The 22508-nt window shown below is 39.0% G+C and overlaps 1 protein-coding gene across 1 annotated transcript in view; it reads left to right on the top strand.

The window, feature by feature from the left end:
- The window catches only part of DOK7 (docking protein 7), a 58088-nt gene that overhangs the window by 12521 nt on the left and 23059 nt on the right, over window positions 1-22508 (top strand). Inside the window, 3 exon segments of the mRNA XM_038135826.1 lie at window positions 1080-1199; window positions 8777-8884; window positions 10317-11191. Of these exon segments, the coding sequence (XP_037991754.1) occupies window positions 1080-1199; window positions 8777-8884; window positions 10317-11191 (1103 nt within the window).

A 22508-nucleotide genomic window follows, 5' to 3' on the forward strand; every position in this document is an offset into this window, starting at 1 on the left:
ATGCAGAAGTCAAACATGTGTCCAGATTAGGGCCTGAGTCACAAGGAAAGTAATGTGCAAAACCCTGCTGCAGGTCTAAGATTTTATGTTGGAGTTTTCTAGTATGCTTGACTCTGGTGAAGTGGAAGCACTTCTTCAAGGTCCATATACTAACTTAATTTCCTTTTTTGTCTGGTATTGAAGTTTTATTTCCCTAAAATTGCTGGTTACTGGGGTGATCTTTTGTCTGATGTTTTAAGGTAATAATTTTTTTTTCCCTGATGGGATTTACATTTGGACTGACAATTTATAAAATGCTCAGTGGAGCCCTCCTGGTCTTTTGTGTTGTTCATGCAGCCATATGTCATGGAGCTCATAACTTGTTTGTTTATTTAGTGAATCTCATTCTAATTTTGCTTGGGGCTATTCTTAATGAATGGAAAGCAAATATCAGAATAGAGCAAAGGGTAAAGATCTGATGACAACCTGTGGAGTTGTATTACGTCTGTTAATAATAGACACATAGGACTTAGTCTAGGAAAATTATACTATAATCCAGCCATATAACCAAATTTTAATTTGTTAGTATATAAAAAGCTTCTCTTGCTTAAAACAGGTTAAAAATAGAATTAACTTGGTTCATTCTTTTGAAGACACTTTAATTGTCCCTGACGCTTCCTGCATAGTTGTGTTTGACCTACAAAATTTTAGGGGTAAATAAGAACAAAAGACCTGGACAGCTGTTGAGAGTAAGGTGTCTGTTTTGACATTCAGATGGGATTGAAACTAGATGATCCTTAAGGTCCCTTTCAACCCAAGCCATTCTATGATTCTAGGACACTACTTTAACTGCCTCAATATCATAACATTAGCATAAATTGTTAGACAGCTATTGAATTTATGTGTATGTTTGTGGTGAGTGTGTGTGTGTGCTGACCTGAATTTTCCATTTCTTTTCCCAGGAGAATATCTTGTTGACTTCTCTTCATGGCTCACACTTAAAACTCTTTTGATTGCTATATTGTAAATAGCTTCAGCTAAATATATTTCTAGTGTTTCCAGGTGAAAATCATACATATTTATGTTGTGCTTTCTTGCAGGGGCTGGTGTTTTTTTCCTCTCTTGTGCTGAAGGGGAACAGATCAGCTTTCTGTTTGACTGCATCGTCCGCGGCATCTCCCCGACCAAAGGTCCCTTTGGTCTGCGTCCAGTGCTCCCAGGTTAATACAGGAAGTACAGAGTAACCCAGTGAAGTAGGAACTTGTCATGTCTCACACCCACTGCTGCTGGTGTGAGAGCAGCTTGCAGACACTGAGGGTGTGCAGAGTGCAAAGTGGTTTTCATTCTGAAATGTCACCCTACAGATTTGTAAGCTGGATGTACCCAGTTTCCCCCTGCTGCTCTGGTTCATTCATGTTTCTGGTTATATTGCTAACTCCAGCCCTCTCTTATTTAACAGCACTAAAAGATGGCAAATTGAATTGAAAGGAACCCTAAATTTTAGTTTTAAACTTACACGTTTAACTTGGATCCATGTCTGCATTGCTATTTTGATAGTTTTTGATAGTTTAATGGAAAACTAACTTCTGGAGCATTTTGAGTTTATCTGAAACTAAGTTCTAAGTCTTGTCAGCCTTAGAAAACCTTGTCAAACCTCCACATCACATTTAAGTTTTTCAACTAGAGCTTTTTTTCCTGATATCTGAGGATTAAATTCCTTTTCCTGTTTCGTGGTAAGTGCTGCATGTATTGCAATGGTCAAAGAGGAGTTTGGATGGCATCATAATAAAGCCTATTTCCTTTTGATTTCAGCAGATGAGGTACAGTATTGAGTCAGAATGACTCTGTCAAACAGGACAAAAGTGTAGAAATGAGATTGCAGAAAATTGTCTGTGATTTGGTGGTGGCATCTAGTAGGAATAGGTTGCAAGAATGGTGAAGGTCGAGCTGGGTTTTGTGGAATACTTGGAGTTTGTATTAGTGTTAGGCAGTTAATAAGTGTTCAACAGGGTTTTATTGCTCTTATAAGGTTAAGATAATTGCAGGAAGGAAATGTGATGGACAAGATCAGATCTTTAGCTTATTAAATCATTAGATAATGTGAAGCTTGTGAAAATAAATGATGTAAAATAGTTATTAGTTAAAAATTAGTAAATGCAGGAAACACAAGGCTTAGTTAAGTTTGTCTTTTTCATGGTTGTAAGGCAGGAGAAAGTTAAATAATCAAGCAGAATAGTAGACAAAAGTCATTGTGTGATGATATATGTTTGCATTCAATTAACTGGAGTGTTTAAAAAAAAGAAGTAAACAAAAAAAACCCAACAAAAGAAACACAAAATCAGTGTTTATGCTTAAAGCTTTGCTATTGAACACATTTTTCTGCATGTCTAAAATGATGTGTGTATATAAATATATATATATAACCCCTAAGTCTTGTCAAACAAAAATTTCTATCTCAAAAAATTAAGCCTACAAAGAAATATTCTGCTGTCTTTTTGAAAAATTATTATTTTAAATTTTAATTTTAGCACAATCTTTGAATATTCATTTTTCAGAAGCATGTAGGAGTAAATGTGCTTTCACATGATAGTTATCTCTTCTGATGTTTGTAGGTTGTTGTGCCACATACTGCAATCTCTTCCCTCCTTCAGGAGCTCTGACCTCACTGAGGTGCCTGAAGTGGATGTGGAGTGTCCTGGGGAGTATTTGGTGTTTTCTGTTAGAGAAGATCTTTTTCCTGAGGTCTTTCCATTTCTTTTCTGTGCTTAATGTACTTACCATTCAAATCTCATCCACTTGGTTTCATCTCATTTCCCTGGACAGGAGAAGTGTTTTGTCAAGAGTTGTGCTCATGTACTTGCAGACTCTGCCTTTATTTATCCAAGCTACCTTGAGCCCTCTAACTTTCATTCCTGTGTATTTTGCCCTTTTCTCTTCCAGTTTGTTGTTTCACCCCATGAACATGTTCCTTGGGAAAAAAAAATAAATTAATGTTCTTTATTTATTATCGCATGCAGAAACTTGCAGAGATCTGTTTAAGGCACACACAGATGTACAGTTCTGGTGATTCATCCATAAACTAATTTTCCTTATCAAGTATGTTGTTACACAGAATGTACTGTATTGCTTGAAAAGGTCGAGTCTACCAGCTACACACCATGTGTCAGGTATTGAAATTCACTCAACCTTTGAAAGCATCAGCTTGTAAACAAATTAATTATCTGTACACTTCAGGCAACTAGATCAAAACTTCCAAATTGGAGATTCTACCAAGAAACCTTTTGTCTGTGTAATTCATATTTACTGCATTGCAGAATGCTACACAGCTTCGACTGTACTTTATGTATGCAATATTCTGCTTCTGTGCACTTTAAAAGCTTTTAGGGAAACCTTCTCTTCACAGTTTGCTACTTGAATTTGGCATCTTGCCTTTGCCTGTGCCTTTCCAACTTAAACATGAGATATGCTTGAAGCACTGTGGTATTTTCAAGCAAGGAAAATGCACAAAGGGCAGATGTACAGAGAAAGAATGTAATATGGTAAAAACAGTCACAGTGGCAGTGTTGGACTCCAACTCCCACAGCACAAATATAATCTGTAGATGTTATGCAATCAATGTAGTCTTGTAGGAAATCATCTTGTAGGAAAGATGAATGAATGAAGCCAGTGGCTTCACGTACAAGCAGCTGAACAATATGGTAAAAAGGGGTGCTGAAATATTTATGTCTTAGCATGAAATTAATAGGACATGGTAGAGGTTTGAAGAGGACTGAAAAATGACCAGTTTTCTTACTTGCCATAGTGATTCTTAAACAAATGTAAAATAGCCAGTATCCAAATGGAATTTATAAACTGGGTGTGCAAGGGGCGTTTGCTCGAGGACAATATTCACATCTTCTTTTCAGGATTGTTGTTTTAAAAACGATAACTTATTTCCTTAAAAGCATGATGTTCTTATCATCTATATCATGAATATATGACTGCTGTCATGGTGTCATCTATAAAATATGCACTGGAAAATCCAGTGCAGTGGAACTCATAAACTTGACTTACCCATACAAGGTATCTCAATCTGGTCTAACCTCTCAGCAGACCAGCTTTGATCAGCCAGTCAGACTAGAGAACTCCTGAGTTCTCTAGTCTGAATTATTCTGTGATGTTTTGGAAATGAATTAGATTACTATTCTCACAATAAAAAAAAATAAATCTATTATTTGTACACCCAAAATAAATTAGAAAATGAAAAGAAAATTAGATGTTTTATGATTTATTACTTGTTGTACTTATTTTGGGAGTCTGTTAGTTTTTCAAAATTGTACCACAATAGTCCTATTGATATCTCCGTTAGCAGATGGAGGTTTTGATTTGTTAAAAGCTGTGTGATCAGGTCTCATAAAACCCCCCAAAGACATAGAAGATGGGAATGTGAAGGTCGTATAGGTATCTGTAGATATTTTTAGGAAGTGTAATGTTTTAAATAAAGGACTCAAATGAGTGATGGCTGTGGATGGCTTGTTTTCCCCAGCTATTAGTTGGAAGAGAACCGCTCTAACTGGCTACTAGCATGATTTTTTTTTTTTCCTTGAAGAGATATTTAGACAACTGTCCAGAGAATTTACATTCTGTCTTGACAGAAGTCTAGATATGGACTTAGTAATGAGTCTCTGATTGCATGGCTTGTAATCTATACTGAATTGCATGCTTATTATTTGAGAGATGTTTGTTTATCAGGTGTGTGTTGAATTCCTTTTTTTCACTAGCAGTGATTCACGTTGAATGCCAAACCTGAGCACAGCAAAGGCCCAAGAGCCCATCAGGATATCTTTGATCAGTGGGCAGACCAGTACTCTCTATATGTGATTATGTGTCAGTCTAGTCCTCCTGGAAAGACTGCAGGTGTAATCTTATTAGTCTGGATGCTCTCTTTTAATTCTGGAAGCTTTTTCAGGCTGCTTTGTCACTGACTGGAGAGTGTACAGTTGCTTCTTGCTGAGGATCCATCTGATGCTCTTTCTTTTTGTTGAAGCTTGATACACCTTTGGCCATTGCAAGACAGCTCTGTGGCTGCCTTCTGCAGTATTTTTACCAAGTGGATCCTCCTCAAACTTTTAGGACATCTTTCCGTTCCTCCAGACATCTTACAAGGTGTCGAGATGTTAGCAAGAAGGAGAGGGTCGAGGCCTGATTTACAAATGTGCCTACAGTTACACAGGAAGGAAGAAAAGAGAGATTTTCAGCCCAGTTTATTTAATTTTGTTTAACAAAGTAATTAGCCAATGTTGCATTTTAAAGGTGCATATAATCAATTAGGTAGCTGCTGACTGACTGGATACAATACATTTTTTTCCTGACAGGTGCTTATTGAACCATCCTGGAGCTTTGAATTACTATGACACTTTATTCATATGTTACCAAAATATACTAAATCTCCCACGATGAGCAGCTGATGTGGCTTTAATGAATACCCACCAACGTAATGTAAAAATAAAATCTCCAGCAGAGGCATTTTTAGTCCAGCTAAATTTGATGTAATCCTTCCCCTTTGCCCCAAAGCAGTGTTTAAGAAGATTTCGATGACTGCCTCACATGGAAGATGATTTGCTTCATAGCAAGGGATCCATGTTTGATTGGAAAATGATAAAAACAATTTATTAATTGCAGGACCTGAATGAATCACAGGACAGGATCCATTTGTTAACAGTTTGGGAAAGGAAGATACTAATTGTTCTTGGAGCTGCTCTCGGATGTTGTGTGGGCAGAAGCTGTCGGAACTTCCTTGGACAGCTGTCTCAGTACCGGTCATGCTGCTTCTGTCCTCCTGAGTTAGTAATGTGGTAAATTGCCACCCAGTTATTTAGAGGTTGTGTACTGGGCATGCAAAAGGTAGAGGAGGATGCCAACAAATCCAACTTTTTAGTATTATGGCCTAAAAAACATATTAGAAAAAGGGTTGTCACAACAACACTCATAGGAGGTCACAGGGTTGTGCACTCCAGTGAGGACAGGTCCCTAAAAGTGCCTGCCAGTGACTTCAGTCCATAGTCAGATCCTGTAGGAAAATATCCTGATTAGAGCTTGGTCATCTGTATTCAAAAATACTGGTACAAGAATCTGTTACTTCTGGGAAATGATATTGTGTATGTTTTCCATAGAAGTCTGGCTTATTAGCAGAGAAGATAAGAGATGAAACAAAGACTTGGTTAAGACTGATAGGTAATTACCTAAAACTTAGACTAGATGTTTGTCAGGTTTTGAAGCTATTTCTCTTGGTATTTCCTAGAGCTTGCTGAGGAAGGTTCTTCTGCTTAATCTTCCACAAAACTAGGTGATGAAAGCAGCACATAACTATGAACACAATTTTATACAAATGCTTTATCCATAGGCAATCTTTAAGGGGAAGTTTAATGAAAAAATTTCCAGTTCTGTTGGACACAGTATGCCTAGAGGTTTCATGTTGTTGGGTGAAACCTGGTGTGTTCTGTAGCTGTGCAGCTGATAGGGAATTTGGCTTCAGGAAGCAATTGTGAAATGCAAATTTTCTGACTTCAACTGTCCTCCTACCTCATCTTGTATTTTATTATAAGCCAATTTTACAAGATCAGTTGTTTGACCAGTTGTTCTTTTTTTATTGTTCATTGGTTTTTTATTTATTTTAATTATGTCTTTTGCTGTCTGTAAGAGGGACATAATTTACTTCAAAAACTAGTTGTTGTGTAGGTGCCCTAGTTATGTTCTGAACATCTGTATTTGTCAAGTAGTCATATTCTGAGGAAAGTGAAAGGACCTTTCCTACTGACAGTTCTTTGGTGTGGGAAGGATTAGTGTCTCTTTGCATCTTTGTTTGACCAATTTGCTGATCTGGTATGACAACTTTATACTCAAAGTGCTTGTAGAACATCTTTCTTGGACCTTTTTGGACATAAGACATTTAAGTAGATACAGCAATGTAACTGGAGCAGAGGACATTAAAAAATAGGCAGCAGCTTGTAATGCTGTATGCTACTGAGCAGATCTTTGCACGGACCTGTCTGGGTTGCACCATAGGTGCTGGTGGCCAAATGTTGTTTTTCTTTGGCAGAGGTCCATATGGAAGCACTGGGGGTTTCATTTGAGTAAGCAGTCACACAGGTTTGAGGTAGTCAATGCCTAATATGAACTGTCTTGCAGTGTAAATAAGAATGGACACCTAACAAAATAATCCACGTCAAACAGTTCTATTTTCTGTCTGAGCTGGGACACACAGAGGTCACAGACCCTGTTTGCCATGGGCATTGTTGCCTTGTCCCTGTTAGATCACCCTTGGGTTCCAATGTGTGTTGTTATAGAGGGATTGTGTATACCTTGGTTTTTCTGCTCATCTTACCCAGATTGCACACTGCCACAGATGGAAACGTCCTTGACATAGGAAAGAAAAGTTAGAAAGTTCAGCATTGTAATTTCTGTTCCTACCTAGGACAGGTCAGAAAGTGAATATGGTTAGGGAGGAGAGATGTGGCAGTTTGTTTCTTGGGGCAGCTGTTCAGGTAGGGAGCTCCCATGGAGCTTCAGCTGAGCTGGCAGTGCTCCTTCCCTTGATTATGAGCTTGCTTTGACTGCTGTGTTGACAATATCAAAACCAAGTCTTTTAAAACTAAAAGACCTGGGGTGAAAATGAAACTTCTCTTTCATCTTTCCAACTGGTTTTTGTCTTACTAACTCAATCACAACAATGTATAGCCTTTTTCATCCTCTTTTCCTCTCATTAAATGATTCAGTGCTTCTGTGGTGTGCTTCTGCCGCCCAGTTGATCAGATATACAAGAACAGCAGTTGTGAGGAAGCTAATCTGTTTTTGCTATCATTAATTACTTTCCCTGTGTGTTAATATGAATTACTGAAGTTTCTGATGATGAGCAAGTTAGCAGACCTTATCCTCTGCAACTGCTGAACACGACACACTCATCAGTGCTATTTGAAGGAATCCGTAAGGTTTCTCTTGGGATAATGGTTATGATTACTTCCAACATCTGGTTTTATTGTTATGCCTTCTGGAAATTAAATGATTTAGAGGAAACTGGCCTGTTTTACTGATGAGACTTCCACATTCTGCTTAACTTTTGGTCTTTCTGCTTTTTTTTTGGAATACAATGGGCTGCCTTCAGTGAAATAATCTCAGCTGGAATGGCAAGCTCACTAAAATGTATGGGGAAAATCCATAACAGTACATTTTAGAAGTGGTTTATATTATCTTAACTTGTCTTGTCTTAAACATGAAGACAGACAGCCACCAGGTTGCTTATTTTATCTCTGATGTCTGAACCTAATGACGGTCTGAACATCCAACTTGAAAGCAAAGTCTTTAGATGGTCTGGATTGGAAGATTTCAGTTTAATCACTCTGATTCTGCCTTTATGATGTAGATTTGTAAATTTCTAGGATAAAAAATTTGGTCTTTCTGAATGTTAAAATTCCCAGTGAATCCAGTGAATTCAGACAGATTTTATGTGGTTCAAATTAGATTTCAAGTTCTCTAGACCTGCTGAATGCTAATTATTTCTGTAGCTATTGACTTTAGTGCTGTGCTCTTCAGTGTTCTGTCCCTGGTGGTAACTACTAAAGACATTGGGTATAATCTCTGAAAATCTTTTTTAAGTTACTGTGTAGCACATGTGCAGGATGTGCTTGAAGTCAGTCCCATACATTTTTCCAATCAGCATTTCAAGCATAAGAATGTCTTTTTCTCTTTCCTTATTTTTTATTTATTTTCCCCATGACCTCCTTTATTTATTTATTTATTTATTTTCTGTTTCTTTTTAAAGATCCAAGTACAAACCCAGCCTATTCAGAAGAAAGGTTGGCTCATGAAGCTTTGCAATTAGAAAAGCGTTTGAGCTTGCTGTCCCATACAAGTCGCCAAGGCAGCGGAGGTAAGAAATATCTTCAATTAAATAAAAATACTATGTTATGTTCCTTCCTGCCCAGGTTTCAAAAGTTTTATGGCCTGTGTTATAGGATGTGGAGCTTACAAGAAAAATACTAGAGAAATGGTCAAGGCATTTGATTTATGTGTCTTGTGAGGCAGTTCTCTAACAGCATTGTCTGAAGTCCTTTGATGTTGATTGGAGGTTTTCAATTCAGCAGACTGAGTTTTGAATCAAACACTATTAACCCAGGAAGACCATTTAGGATGCTGAGTCATACTGAATTTTTGCTTGTAAAACTTAAAAAGAACTGTCTGCATCAAATCTGATATTTGCTTAGGTACCTTAGTCAGTGCAGCCTGTGAGATGGACTCCCTTGAATGGTTCACACATCAGGCTTACAGCAGATTTTTGCAGTAACACATAGGACTCCTGTGCTTTCCTGTGCTATCTGTACATGACTTTTCTGGAGTTAGTGTATCAAAGCAGTATTGGTGTCTAGCACTGCATTTGTAAAAGGGCCTGTGCCCTGAACTGCCAAAGTTAGATCATCCAAATGTTTGCTTTGCTCTTGACCCTAAAGCCTACAAGCCTAAAAATTGTCCCCGTGAAGATCCTCAGGAGCTTAATTATGTGCTTATATACATGTCCATGGCTGCTTTGGCCTAGACACTGCTGGGTAATGTGACTGAATTCCAGTGAGACTTCCTGAGGTTTTTCTTAATTAGCACATAACTACTAGACTTAACTGAATGGATAGAAGAAAAAATGAGACTTGATAGATAAGCATGCCTGTTTATTTTATCCAGTCCTTCTGGTCAGAAATCACAGCCCAACTTCATCTACAGTTTCTGCCTTTGTGCTATTTGTTTGTTTGTGATGTTTGTGTTTTGTCCTTCTGCTCTTTCATGCCAATGTTTAGTTTTTTTTGCTCATATTCTGTCTTTGATGGCAGTAATTACTTGTTAAAATGCCTTTCTTGCAACTATCATTGAAGAAAACTATCTTTCAATATACACATAAATGAATCACAGAAGATGTTTCTGTATACAGATATGTAAACATTTTTATAACAGTATTATTCTTATTTTTATTTGTACAGTGATGTATGACTGTATTTTGGTACAGCAACCCAATTAACTGTATGAAAGTAAAATGTGTTTGAAAAGGGGAGAGCTTGGTGCATAAACTTTAAAAATTTTGCCTCGAATGCATTATGTTCCACAGTGTGGCAGGGTTATGGCAAGGTAACATACCATTGCATTTTATTTTTCCTGTGGGGCTGTGAGTTATTGCAGGAATTCTGGCTTTCTGACGGCAGTTCCACTTACAAAAAGCAGATGGAATCTCTGGGCCCTTCCTGTTTGTACATACTTGCCATGCTTGAGTCTGTTGATTATGTTTTAAACGTAGGTTGATGCGTTTCCTTCTTTTCTAGGAGATGATAGGAGCATTTCAAGCTCGTCTTCGGATACCAGCCACTCGGATGTCAGCGTTGGGAGCAGGCTGACAGTGTGGCCTGAGCAATCTTCAGCCAGCACCTCTCAGGAGAGCCATGGGCTGGCAGCTGCAAAGGGCATTCATCTGGGAGAAGAGAAGACCCTTCCAGAAGGGGCACGTGGCACCACTAAACCCCCTCCGAAGCCCCTGCGATCCAGACAGCTGCAGGAAATAGGTCGTCAGAGCTCTTCTGACAGTGGAATAGCTACTGGTAGTCACTCTTCCTACTCTGGGAGCTTCTCTTCCTATGCTGGGAGCTTAGACATTTGCCACGGTGATGAGTTTGGATCATTGCTAAGCTTGCCATTGAACTTTCCTTCAGATCAGAGTCTATGTACTTGCCCTCACAGTGAGTCCCAGAGAGGTGTGGGATCAGAGTATCAGGTTCCCAGCTCTCTCAGACACGTTTATGATGTACCCAGGAGTGTGTTACAGGCAGCTTCTAAAGAAGTGCATCTGAAGAGTGCAGATTCCACGCTACCCAAGGACCAGGCCCTGCCAGCTCAAGGTGCCAGTGACCCAAGACTGCTACTACCACACTTGGAAACACGAAGGGGAGCTGAGCACAGCCAGCACAGAGGGAGGCCTTCATCCTTACTCACAGAAAGCAGCAAGGACTCAAGTGATGAGACATATGTGGATTTTGTTTCAAGGTGGTCAGACACAAAACCACAAGGACAGGTGTCAGACTCCAAAAGTAGTGAGCTGTCACCACCTGGTGGGGCCTCAGCTGACCCCTGTGACACATGTAGCCCCCACCTTGGGATGACAAGAGCTCTTTTTTCATCTTGTCCAATCTGTGGTGGACTAAAGGTAAATACTTAACACTGAGCAGATGCTAATGAACCTTAGTTAATAGAGCATGATTAATTTAAAGTTACCTAAGTTGTAGGTCATAAGTAATATTGTTTCCTTTATACTCTGAACAGGTAATAACTTTTTCTGTTGTTTATGCTGAAATGGAGAGGCTTAGCACATGGTTTCCTCAAAATCTGTGCCTAGTCAAGGAAACACTGAACAATATAGACCACAACCATTTATTTTAAATTGGCCAATTTTGGCTTTGGGTACGTGTAAGTGAAAGAGGAAAGTTTTTCAGGCACTGGATTTGCCATATAATGGCAAGCAAGCATGAAAGACACTGACCTGTCTTGCTGTGAGTATTTACGAAGAAAGAAGGGAGGTCAAATAGTATGTGCTGCTCTTAAGGAGATTTGAGTGCATACTTTTATTTCATTGATGTTTTCCTTTTCTTTGTCACTGTAGTTTGAACACGCCTTGCACAAGAAGCCAGGTTAGACCCGTTTCTCACTGGGGAAATGCAAGATAGTCAAGTCAGCATGGCAGTCTGGTTCTGTGACTGGCCAATGACAGGTACTTTAGAGCAGGTACACAAAATTTCACTAGCAGTCTACAAACAGGACAGTTTATTTGCAGAAAAAATTATTTTTTATCACCAGTCATGTAAAGACTTGATACCTAAACTGTGGTGGTTCACATACCTTTCCAAACATGTTTGCCAGTATCTAAGACTTTGATATTCTTATAAATTTTTTTGGACCTGATATGTTCTTGTCTTTTTATGGCAGTAAGCTTTATACATTAATTATACATTGTATGAAAATGTATCTTTTTTTATCCATGCTAGAGAAGATTTTTTTTTTGTGTGAATGTGTTTGATAAACTTGAAGAAGGTAAAGCTGCTTGTATTAGTGAGCTGTTGAAAGGCTGGGAAGGTTAAAGGGAGTGCTTAATTTAGGGAATGTGTGAAGCAAGGATTCAGCAAGAGAGACTTCTGCATGAAGAATTAAACACTGCCGTTGAAGTATGTGCATTTAATTAAATATGAGATTACATAAACCACTGCTATGGAAAGGGCTTGCATGCCTAGTAGGTGGTGAAAGAAAAATTAAAAGGATATAAATTTGAGGGATTGTTTTCTTCTCATGAGGTGTTTCATGCATTTGCATCACTGAGTGCCTTCACATGTTTGCAAACTGGAAAGCTCTTTCTGCCTGGGCCACTTGCGCAGCCCCATCACAGCACCTTGGATGTTACTGTGCCATGTGCACATGGCACTTGGCTGGTAGGGAGGCACTTGTGGGACAAGTTTTCTAAAGCTGTGGTCAGTAGGATCAGTGATCTTCCAAGGCCATCCCTGCCAGCCACCAGCACCTCAAGCCCTCACAAGGCCTCTATCCCAATTCTGGAAGCGTGGCTGCAGGCAGAGGGGTGCACAGCCAACATCTGCTGTTTGCTTCCTGTAGCTGCTCCCTGTAGTCAGGGAGAATTTGGGAAAAATGACCAAGACTGATTTCTGGAAGGGCTCTGTTTTGGGGTAAGAAAGCTTAAAAGTGTCTTTGTTATAGGCAGGGAGAAAAGAAGTATTTCAGGTACAATTAGCTCATTTGGTCTGAATGTTTCTGGGTGATCCAAATTGATGGTTTAGATGTGAATTTGTCAGATCATATCCTGGCTATATGTGGAAGATGGGAAGCTGAAAGCGAGTGTTCCATTGGATATCTTCAAAACCATTAAAAGCTAAATTATGTCACTACAACTGCCTGTTGACCTCAATGACATAAATCTTTTATTACTATCTTTTATTACTTTTATTAATGACCCCCATCTTTTATTACTAAGTGCTGTTAGGTTTAATGGTGTTTCTAGCTGCCCTAATAAGTTGGCAAGAATTTCAGATATTGTCTATACCTAAACAAATTTAGTGGTAAACACTGGTGCAACCTTCTTCCTAACTTCTGTTTTATCATGAGATATGCATATCTGCTTTTTTTTTAAGAACCCATTTATAAGCAGTCACGAAAGAAGTCTCATTAAATGGAATGATTCACGGGTTTGTTTTTACTTTTGAAAGAAAAAATATCCCTTTGATGCACTCTCTTGAACTGTCATGAATGAGTTATTTTAGCAGTATTTAATGGACGCTGTCTTTGGCATTTCTCCTGATGAGTTCAGTGAAAGCACAAATCCATAGGCTGTAACTTAAAAATAATTATTACTCCTTGTACTTTGAAAGATTATATTTAAGTTAGGGCCAGGAAGAGTTGATTTATGGGTTGATGAAAACACCAGGTTTTCATGCTTATTCAAATTCGTGTTCCAAAAGCTTGAATGTGCCTGCGTTTAGAGTTCCTCCGCAATTTTGAGTTAAGCTGTTAATTAAATTGTGTTAATGGCTTTTAAATGCCTAGTCTTTAAAGTGACCCGAGTGGAGGAAAGTGTGCAGCAGTAATTAAGGCTATAAGCACTTGTTTGTTTTGTGCCCTGTGGCACAAAAGGCAAATGGAGGTTAGGTTTGGGCATGTCGCGTGTGCACGTTGGAGTTCAGCATGTGAAGAGTTGGAGAGAGGCTGCAGGGTGAAGATGGCTATATGTGGGGGGCATGGTGGGGGTCCTGATGGGATTGACTTGTTAAAAACCACCTGCTCCTCTAGTGACAAGGATGATGATGAAAACAGGGAGAGCAGACCTGGGAAAGTGCCAAGGCTCAAACAGAAAACAGGGCAAGGAAGCCTTTCTGTCACTCTGCATGAAAAATAGAACTAGCATGAAAAGAATTACTAAATATTGCTTCTATTACTTGTATATTGTATTTCATATTAGACATTGAGGACTAAGAAGCAAGCATGCAGGGTGATTTGCTTTCTGTTGTACGTAATTGTGCTGTGCTCAAGATGTCCTTTACAGATTTCCAAGGTGTGCTTTTGCTATGTAATTTGACCTAGTTAATTTCAGTGCTGTAGATGATTGCAGAGGTGAATTAATTGTCTATTGTAAGTATAATTCAAGCTCAGAATTGATTGTTACAATTTCTGAGTAAGCTGTAGAGATTTATTATTAGACTTTACTTATTATGTTTTTAACTACTTAACTAATACTAATTTGATGAATAGAATTCCATTGTATGCTTGTTGCTCTGTAACTTCCTTTGATGCTATAGTTTGAGAATTGTCAATTTTTTTATAGGGTTTTTGTTTTTGTTTTTTTTTTTTTTACCACCATTGTTTGTAAATTTTCTTAGAAGTCTGAAAAATAAAATTATTTTCCAACTGGTTTTGTCCTTTTCCATCTGACAAGTTCTGGGTTTCGTTTTGCTTTGCTTTTTGTCCCCTGACCTTCTTCTTGCAAGCTGAATTAATATGGTGTGTTTATGGCTGTCTCTTCATGCTACTTAGTGTTATACTTTAATAACTGTTGACAGCTCCAAATGTGCCTATTAGTAGGAATTACTTTTATGTATGTCTAGCTCATGCTAAACTCATATTTATGTCAGTGGGAGTTCTTATTTATGTAGAAATACAGTCATGAGTACTGCTTTGGTAGTTAACTTGCCATGATAGAGGGGAAAAGAAGTTGTCAGTTTGTATGTAGCTGTTGTCGTCAATCTCTCTTGGTATTCAGCCACTGACTTAAGTTGATGATTTTAAAATACCAAGGCCTCCTTGGGGGATAATATGGTCCCAAATGAGGAGCTAATCCACCCAAACTCTGTGTGAGGTACTTGTATAATTCCTGCTACCACAGTCACTCTGTGCCTCAAACTTTGAATCTCCCAGCATATCTGTAGTAAGTGGAAATACAGAAATGTGGTGGTCTTGATGGATAAAAGGGGTTTTGTCAGGCAGCAGGATCCACAGCACTGAGGGGCTGAGAACCCTTCCCTGCACAATCCAGGGAGGACTGGCACCTGCCTTGGGAGCTCGTGGATCTCAGTTTAAGTGAGGAGTTGGTTTAGCTAGGTGGTCGGATATTTAACTCTTTTAGTCTCTCCTGTAGAAACTGCTTTGTTTTACATTACATCTCCAGGGGATGGCAGGTGCATGCCTTACTGTCATCCTTGAGCAGACTTTTTACTGCTGTGATGATGGTGCAGCCCCATGTTCCCCTTTCAGGGCTGGTTAATCACCTGTAGCCTTGGGTGAGCGCAGAGTCTCTGTGTTCTAGAGAAACTGTGAATATCTGTGTGTCCCTTGTGCATTGTAGACCAGGGAGAGAGACTAAACCTGGGGAGAAGCACAGCTGATGTGACTTCAGGCAGAGAAGGGGCTTGAACTCTAGAGCATCCTACACTGACTTGCCTGGTACTAATTTCACCAGGGTCATAAGCAGCCTGTCACTGCGTTGGGAATATAGCCATAATCTTCCAAATCCTGTACAAACCCTTAACCCTAGAGTTAGCTGGTGCTTCTCCTGTCATTGTAGGTGCTGCATTTGGAAGTGCTGAAAGAGAAGGCCTGTAAGGTGTTAACTTTCTTAGTGAAATCTGAGAAATGGCAGCCGCATGACTACATGGCCATATCTGTGTAACTGAGAATGTTTTAATTTTTTTTGGCTTTTAATCAAGTACTTTTCTAATGTAGTACTAAAACAGATACTAAAGAAATCACAATGTACTGTTATCTACAACCTTAATTTAGCTACTTTTTTTTCTGTTGGGAGTCATTACCTCTTTCCTCAGGAGACTGAAAACCTTATGTGTTTATCTTGTACTGTGTTTATTTCCATGCTTTCTCTGACAGTGTAGGAACATGATTATTTGTAATTGCACATCTTTTGCATCTCTTTTTTTACAGTATTGATGTGTGGTGCTGTAACATTTTATGCTTCCTCCCACCTTTAAAAAAGCTACAAGCTGTCTAAATTCTCAACTGAGAAGGATGCATTTGTCATCTTCTACAGCATTGTTGTGGCTTGTATTTCTGCTCTAATCTCAGAGCTCTGGGCAGTTGGGCAACACTCTGTCAGAACTATAACAGGAACAGTTTGCACCTCAGAGGAACCTGGAAGTCAGTTGTCATTATTGACCTGAATGATGTGTTTGTGAGGTTTCTGTATCTGAGCCTTGCTGACTTTTTGCACGAATTAGAAAACTTGCCTTTGTGCTCTTTTCTTTCAAGATTTAATTCCAGTTGTTTTTGTGTGAGTCCTGTCTGTGATACATGAACCAGCAGTGATGTGCATCTCCCAGCATGTGTCCCCACTAAATGAGGTGCCTGCACTGGACAATGATTTGGCCATCTGGCATTTTACTTACATTACTGCTATTGTAAAAGGCTTTGAAGGCTCTTTAAATTTTTACAATAAAGTGGTATTATTCTTCAGACTTTTCAGAGATTCAAAAGCATCTTATAGCCCACCAATTTGCCCCCAGCATCTTTCTGAAATAGAAAAAAACCCTGATTATTCCTGCTCTTGACAATGAAATGCAGTCATTTCTGGAGCTGGACAAAAACACCCAGTGCTGTGCAGATCAAAGATGAGCAAAACTGTGTTCTCCAATTGAAGCTGGAATTGACAGAAAAAGGGGGCATAAACCAGGTGGATTTAGTGTTTAACAGGCTTAAAGCTACATTAGTTTTGTTTTCCTTTTTGTAGTTTGTAGTTTTGACCAGGAGCCTAAGTCTGTTGTAGAGATGATCTCCATCCTCTTGATCTCATCTCCCATCCATGTGTGCTTATGCACTGTGTAGAGATATTGCTTAATGTCAGCTTGCAGGAAAGGAAGAATTTTTTTTCTTCCCAGTTCCCCTGTTAACTTGTCCAGTATTTAATGCTTCTTGGCAGCTTTCAGGCTTCACTCCCAAGCAATCAAGGAGAGACCCAGCTTCCTTTTCCATTGCTGTTGCTGGTAAGAGCTCACATAAGTGACCCAGCTCTTCCAAAGGTGTGCATGGAGGAGGTCAAGGGGAAAGAATTTGGATTTGAGGTGTCACAGGAACACATGAGACCTGCCAACCCTTTCATCTATCATGAAAGAATCCTCAGAACTTTTGTGCAAAGAATTTTAATCTAAATTTGGAATAATAAGAATTGGCACATCTTGGGGTCTGGCACTAAGGGGAACAGCCAGCCTGTGGTCTGTAATGGGAAAAGGAGTGCCTGCCACAGGAGCACTGGTGAGTGAAATGATAACAATGTCAAGAGAAGAGAGCATCTTTCCTTACATGAGGCAATGCAGACAATGTAACTCAGCAGAATTCATTCTTCTGTACCAAAACCAAGTGTTGCTGGATTGCTTTTCTGTCAGAGAGCCTTGGAGATCTTGAAAAACCACATTATTGACCTTCTATCCCCATCACAATGAACAAAGGCGAAAATTGGCTTCCTCCCCTAAATAAAATCAAGCTGGATAATAGTTTTTATTATTACTAATATAAATGGCTACTTTTTCCTCTGTTGGGAGCAGTAGCTTTTCTGAAGAGAGAAAGAAGTGCTTTGAAGGAAGACATATGACAATAAAAGCTGGAAAAAAAAATCCCTTTGGAATGTAGGGTTTGTGGGGTTTCTGGTTTTGATCCAGCTGTTAAGGAGACTCTTCAGATTGCTTGGAATGTGGCCAAAATGAGAACATGGAAGAAAGAGATATTTCTTTCCATTTTTAAAATGGATAGAAAGAGAAATTTTTCTATCTGTGCCCCCCCCCCCCCCCCCCCCCCCAAAAAAAAAAAAAAAGAAAAAAGAAATCCGTTTATATCTGGAAAAATTCAACAGAATCCTACTACAAAGTGTAGGAATTCTACTTTCTATCTTCATTTTCTAAAAAGGAGAAAGTAAAATTCACCTGCAGAGAGAGGAAAAGAGGAAAAGCATAGATTACATGGAGCTGAACTCAGGGAAGTGAATAACTCCAGTAGCAGCCCTGGATTAAGATTCCCAGGTTTGATTCCCATATGGTTTATCTCCTTCTGGAAGATCATGAACAAAGTTACTTTCAAAAAATCTAAATTTCTTGACTTGCATTTCTGAACAATCTTTGTAATGTCTGCCAACATTCTGTTTTTAAGGTTGTGCATTAAAAAGACTATGCAGGAAATATTTTGTTTTGATTAACAGTCAGTGATATCAAAGTAATTGCATGGCTCAGAAGGAATTGGCGAGTGTCAGTAGGATAGCAATCACTTAGATGGGATGTCTGGAGGGCTGACAGCAGCTCCCTGTGAGTAGATGAGAGGACTGAAAATAGATGCTCAGTTAGGGGTGTGACCTTTCCTACCAACCTTTTTTGACAGAGCCACTTAAAACTGGAAGTATGCAAATTAGAAGGGTGAAATTTGTTCCAACAACATTAAACAAGCTTGTCTACAACTCAGGACAAGACATGGGAGTGGAATTTTGGTAATTCAAGATTTCCAATATACTTAGTACTTCAGGATATCCATGGAAATACTTTCAGTCTGGCTGATAACACGTCAGCTGAATTACAGTGAGTTGTAATTACTTTTAATGAGATTATATCTGAAGGGGTTGGTTGTGTTGTGGTGTAGGCAAATCCTTACTGTTTGTAATATTCGACCCTATTCCAAGTTACACTACTTTAGTTATAAAGAACAAGTATTTTTTCCAGCTATTATGTTTGTGAAATGTAATAATATGGTAACAACATCTTCCTATGGGTAATGCAATTTTTGGATTTGTTAGCATGAAAATATGTGGCATCAAATCTGCTGAATAGAAAATGGTTTATTACCTACTTCATTGAACCTGCTCCATGGTTTCATTATACTGAAACCAATTTGAGGAATGAATCACTGAAATATATTTATATGTTCAGAACTGAAGGAATGCTTCCCATAGGCAAAGAAGGTAGTAAATGTGTGTAAGCTATTCTGGTACAAAAATGCCTATTAGTTTTCAGGATGGACTGTTTATAAAGTTCCTTGAGATTCTATGTATTGCTTTATTATGCAGAGTTCTGAATGCTTCTGCTGAAATGCCAGGGAACCTGTCTAGAGGAGAAAGGAGAGGGAATTCTTTAGAAACCCATAAGGAAGATAGGACTGTCAAATTTACCTCTCATGCAATTGTACAGTTCTGACCAAAATGTCCCTCTGAGTTGAGCAGAAGTCTTGTGCAGACTTCAGCTCCTATCCTTTGACACTCCTAGAAGCAAGGCCACTGAAATCAGTGCAGCTAAAATGTTCACTTTATTAGAGATTGGGGCTGCATGTGGGTTAAAATAAATAAGATGAACCTTTGATATTTAAAACAGGCAGATTTCAAACCCTGTCCCAAAGTAGAAGAGTGGAATTGACTGCTCTGGACCTCAGGGAATACAGTAAGAATCCATATTGCAATCTGGTGTTCTTGCTCTGCCTGGGTTCGTGGTGAGTGCATTAGGCAAACCTTCCCACCATGCTATAGAGCTGCTTGTCTGTAGCAGACTGGCTGCTGGCAGGAGTTTGTGATGGCAGAGTGGTGTTTTGGGCACTGTCTCATTTTATAAAGAGAGGTAAGCAGCTTGTGATTTGGACTCATGAGGGATTTTGTGTTAGGGTTTTCATGTGACCAGCTTACCTCACTTTATCTGTGATATCTGTATTTCTTTCCCAGGGCTGTTGGGATGGTGTTTTCTGATGGGATGGTGTTTCTACAGGAATTTGGATCTTGAAAATTCTGTCCAAGTGCTAAAGATTATATTAAATGCAATGTTGTCCACATGGCAGTTAGAGAGAAAGAAAGTTTGTTTGCCTTTTAAGAGAACTGTGGACAGAAAAGGAAGTCATTAATGAGATTTGCTAAAGGAAGAAAATCAACCTGCCAGGATGAAGCAGCTGCTCCACAATTTTTGTTTTAAATTAGTGGCTAGTCTATCAATAATTTTTATAACTTCAACAAATAGTTGAAAGCCGTTTTCTATTTAATGAAAGACCACAAAGCAGCGGCACTGTGTAAGTTATTTCAAGAGATTTATGTGAAATTGAGCTTGAAGAATGGTGTCTTTCAAGAACTGCAGTTACCAGAAAAAAAGTTATGAATGTTGGAGCCTTACACTCAATTGATTCAGAAAATCTGAGGCTGGGGACATGGCAGTTGAAGATCAGTTCTTTCTAAGAAAGGGATTAGCCTGAGGGCTGAGCGATTTTTTAGCTTTCAGAAAGGTGCTATCAAGAATATGCTTGAGGATATGCCTGAACTTCAAGCCAAGTTGCAACAACAGAGGGAGGAAAAAACTATACTGGTATTATGTTTTCTCAGTGTATTCTTTTCTAAAATCCTTATGGAGAAGCATCTTGCATAAAATCTGATTTTGCAAAGTTTTTGAATGCAATGACTTTTCCCCCCCAGTTTTTCTATTAGATCAAAAGCCATTTTGCCCAAAGAGGGATTAGGTAAAACTGAGCTCTTCCCCAGTAGGAGATGTGAGAGCAGATGACTGCAGGGAACTTCTGGAAGTGAGTCAGTTAACCCAATTGAGTTCCCATGGTTCTGGCTAAACTTAGCTTTGAAATGTAGGAACGCTGGGTAAGAACCAAGGTGAACACAGTGAAACCTCAGTTACTTCACCTGACCAAGTGAGTAAATCTTTTTTAACGCGTGAAAACAGCTCTTTTTACCAGTTGCACACAAACTTTTCTGTTCCACTCCTAAAGGACACTGCAGAGGGAAGTGCTTCCTTGCATTCTGGCCATCCCTGCTAGTGTAACAACATTTTGTGCCTTGAAAAACTATCTTACTTCAGCCAATAATTCAGCCTGTGAGTGTAGGACAGAAGAGCAGGGAAAAATGTTATGTGGAGCTCCTGGTTTTTTTTCTGTCCCCTCTGGTTCAGCTCCAGGGAAATTTGATGCATCAATATAACAATGCAAAATTTGTGTATGTGTGTCAAAGTTAGACTGAACTTCCTCGGGTGGGATGAGGATGTTCAGGTCAAAATAAATGTGATTAATATGATAAATGAAAGCCAGGATCTGTGAGTGAATACCAGTCATATATAGGGCTTCTAGGCTGCAGTAAAATGCCTTTACTGCATTCAAGCTCTGCTTGTATGTCCTCCTTGGAGTAGGTGGGAAAGGGGCTCCAAAGTTGACTTTGTGCTCCTAAGTCTTGTCACATGAGGATAAAGGGTTATTTGCAGGATAAAATGCAGCAGCCAGCTGTCAATCAACTAAAATGACTTTTTCAACAGCTGGGAATCAGTGGGACATGAACTCTGGCTGTGTTCCCTCTCCCCTAGCCACATCCTCTGCAGTAGTCTGGATTCTGTGGAATCCTCTGCTAATTCAATGCTGATTGGAAGCAATTTTGGATGTACTAGAAATTTGAGCCTGGAAAATATTAAGGAAATATAAACCTTTTCCAGATCTGGTTTATTGGAAGGACAGAGAAGTGCTAAGTGGGCTATATCAGGGCTAGTAACTGTATACTTGAATCCCCTGTAGCACAAGGAAAACATTTCCAGATGAAGTTTGCTGATTCATCTCATTCCTGGAGACACAAAGTCAAGCAGAACACACGTGCTATAGAGATAACTACTATAGGAGGCTTTGGCAAAAACTACAGATATAATTGTGCCTAATAATTTACTGCACTGCTCTCTGATACAGAAGAAGCCTGGGAGCAGCCCCCATGGATAGTTAAGTATCTGTATCCTTTGAAGCTGTGCAGTTTAATTATAGTTTCATTACTTTTGACAAACCATAATTTCAGTGATGGGGTGGGGATAAAGAAAAACACTTGTCTTAATTTTACTATTTTGGGCTTTTCCTCCCTTATTTGTCCTTCTACTTCCATCCATTTCTTTGTACTGATGATCACTGATTATCTTGGTAATATTTTTTTCTGGAAGAAGTTGACTAACTATAGCTCTAAATGTGAGTTTGAAAAAGGAGGAAAATGAATGTGAAGATCATATTGCAAGGCTTTCATTTCTGTTCTTCACAGGCCCATAATTAAGCCCACTCTAGTTCTCTCTTTGTGGAACAGGATGCACAGGTTATAACAAGGATTCTTTTCTCTGTGTCTTTCTGTGGAATGGGCTGGAAGGAAGGAATCAAGTAACTAGTCTAATGTAAATTGGCATAGCTCCATCAGCTACAAGACAGGCACAAGTGTATTTTTAGTGCCAGCAGAAGATAAGCTCACACTATGGAACAACAGTCTTTGGGGAAATAGAGGAAGAAAAAGACTTTTCTTAGGGCTTTCCCCAGGTGAATGTTTCTATGTGGTAATTAAAGTTTAACATAAACTTTCTTCATCTCTAAGAGCCCACAGGGGCAGGTTTAATTTGTCTCTGAGATCTGAGATTTCACTTTGCCAACTTTTGAAATGTTTTCATTTGAGTCCTTCTCTGTTTACTGTCACTGCAGCTGTAGAGTTGTAGTTGAACTCT

This window comes from Motacilla alba, chromosome 4, assembly GCF_015832195.1.
Source record: "Motacilla alba alba isolate MOTALB_02 chromosome 4, Motacilla_alba_V1.0_pri, whole genome shotgun sequence".
Classification (NCBI taxonomy): domain Eukaryota; kingdom Metazoa; phylum Chordata; class Aves; order Passeriformes; family Motacillidae; genus Motacilla; species Motacilla alba.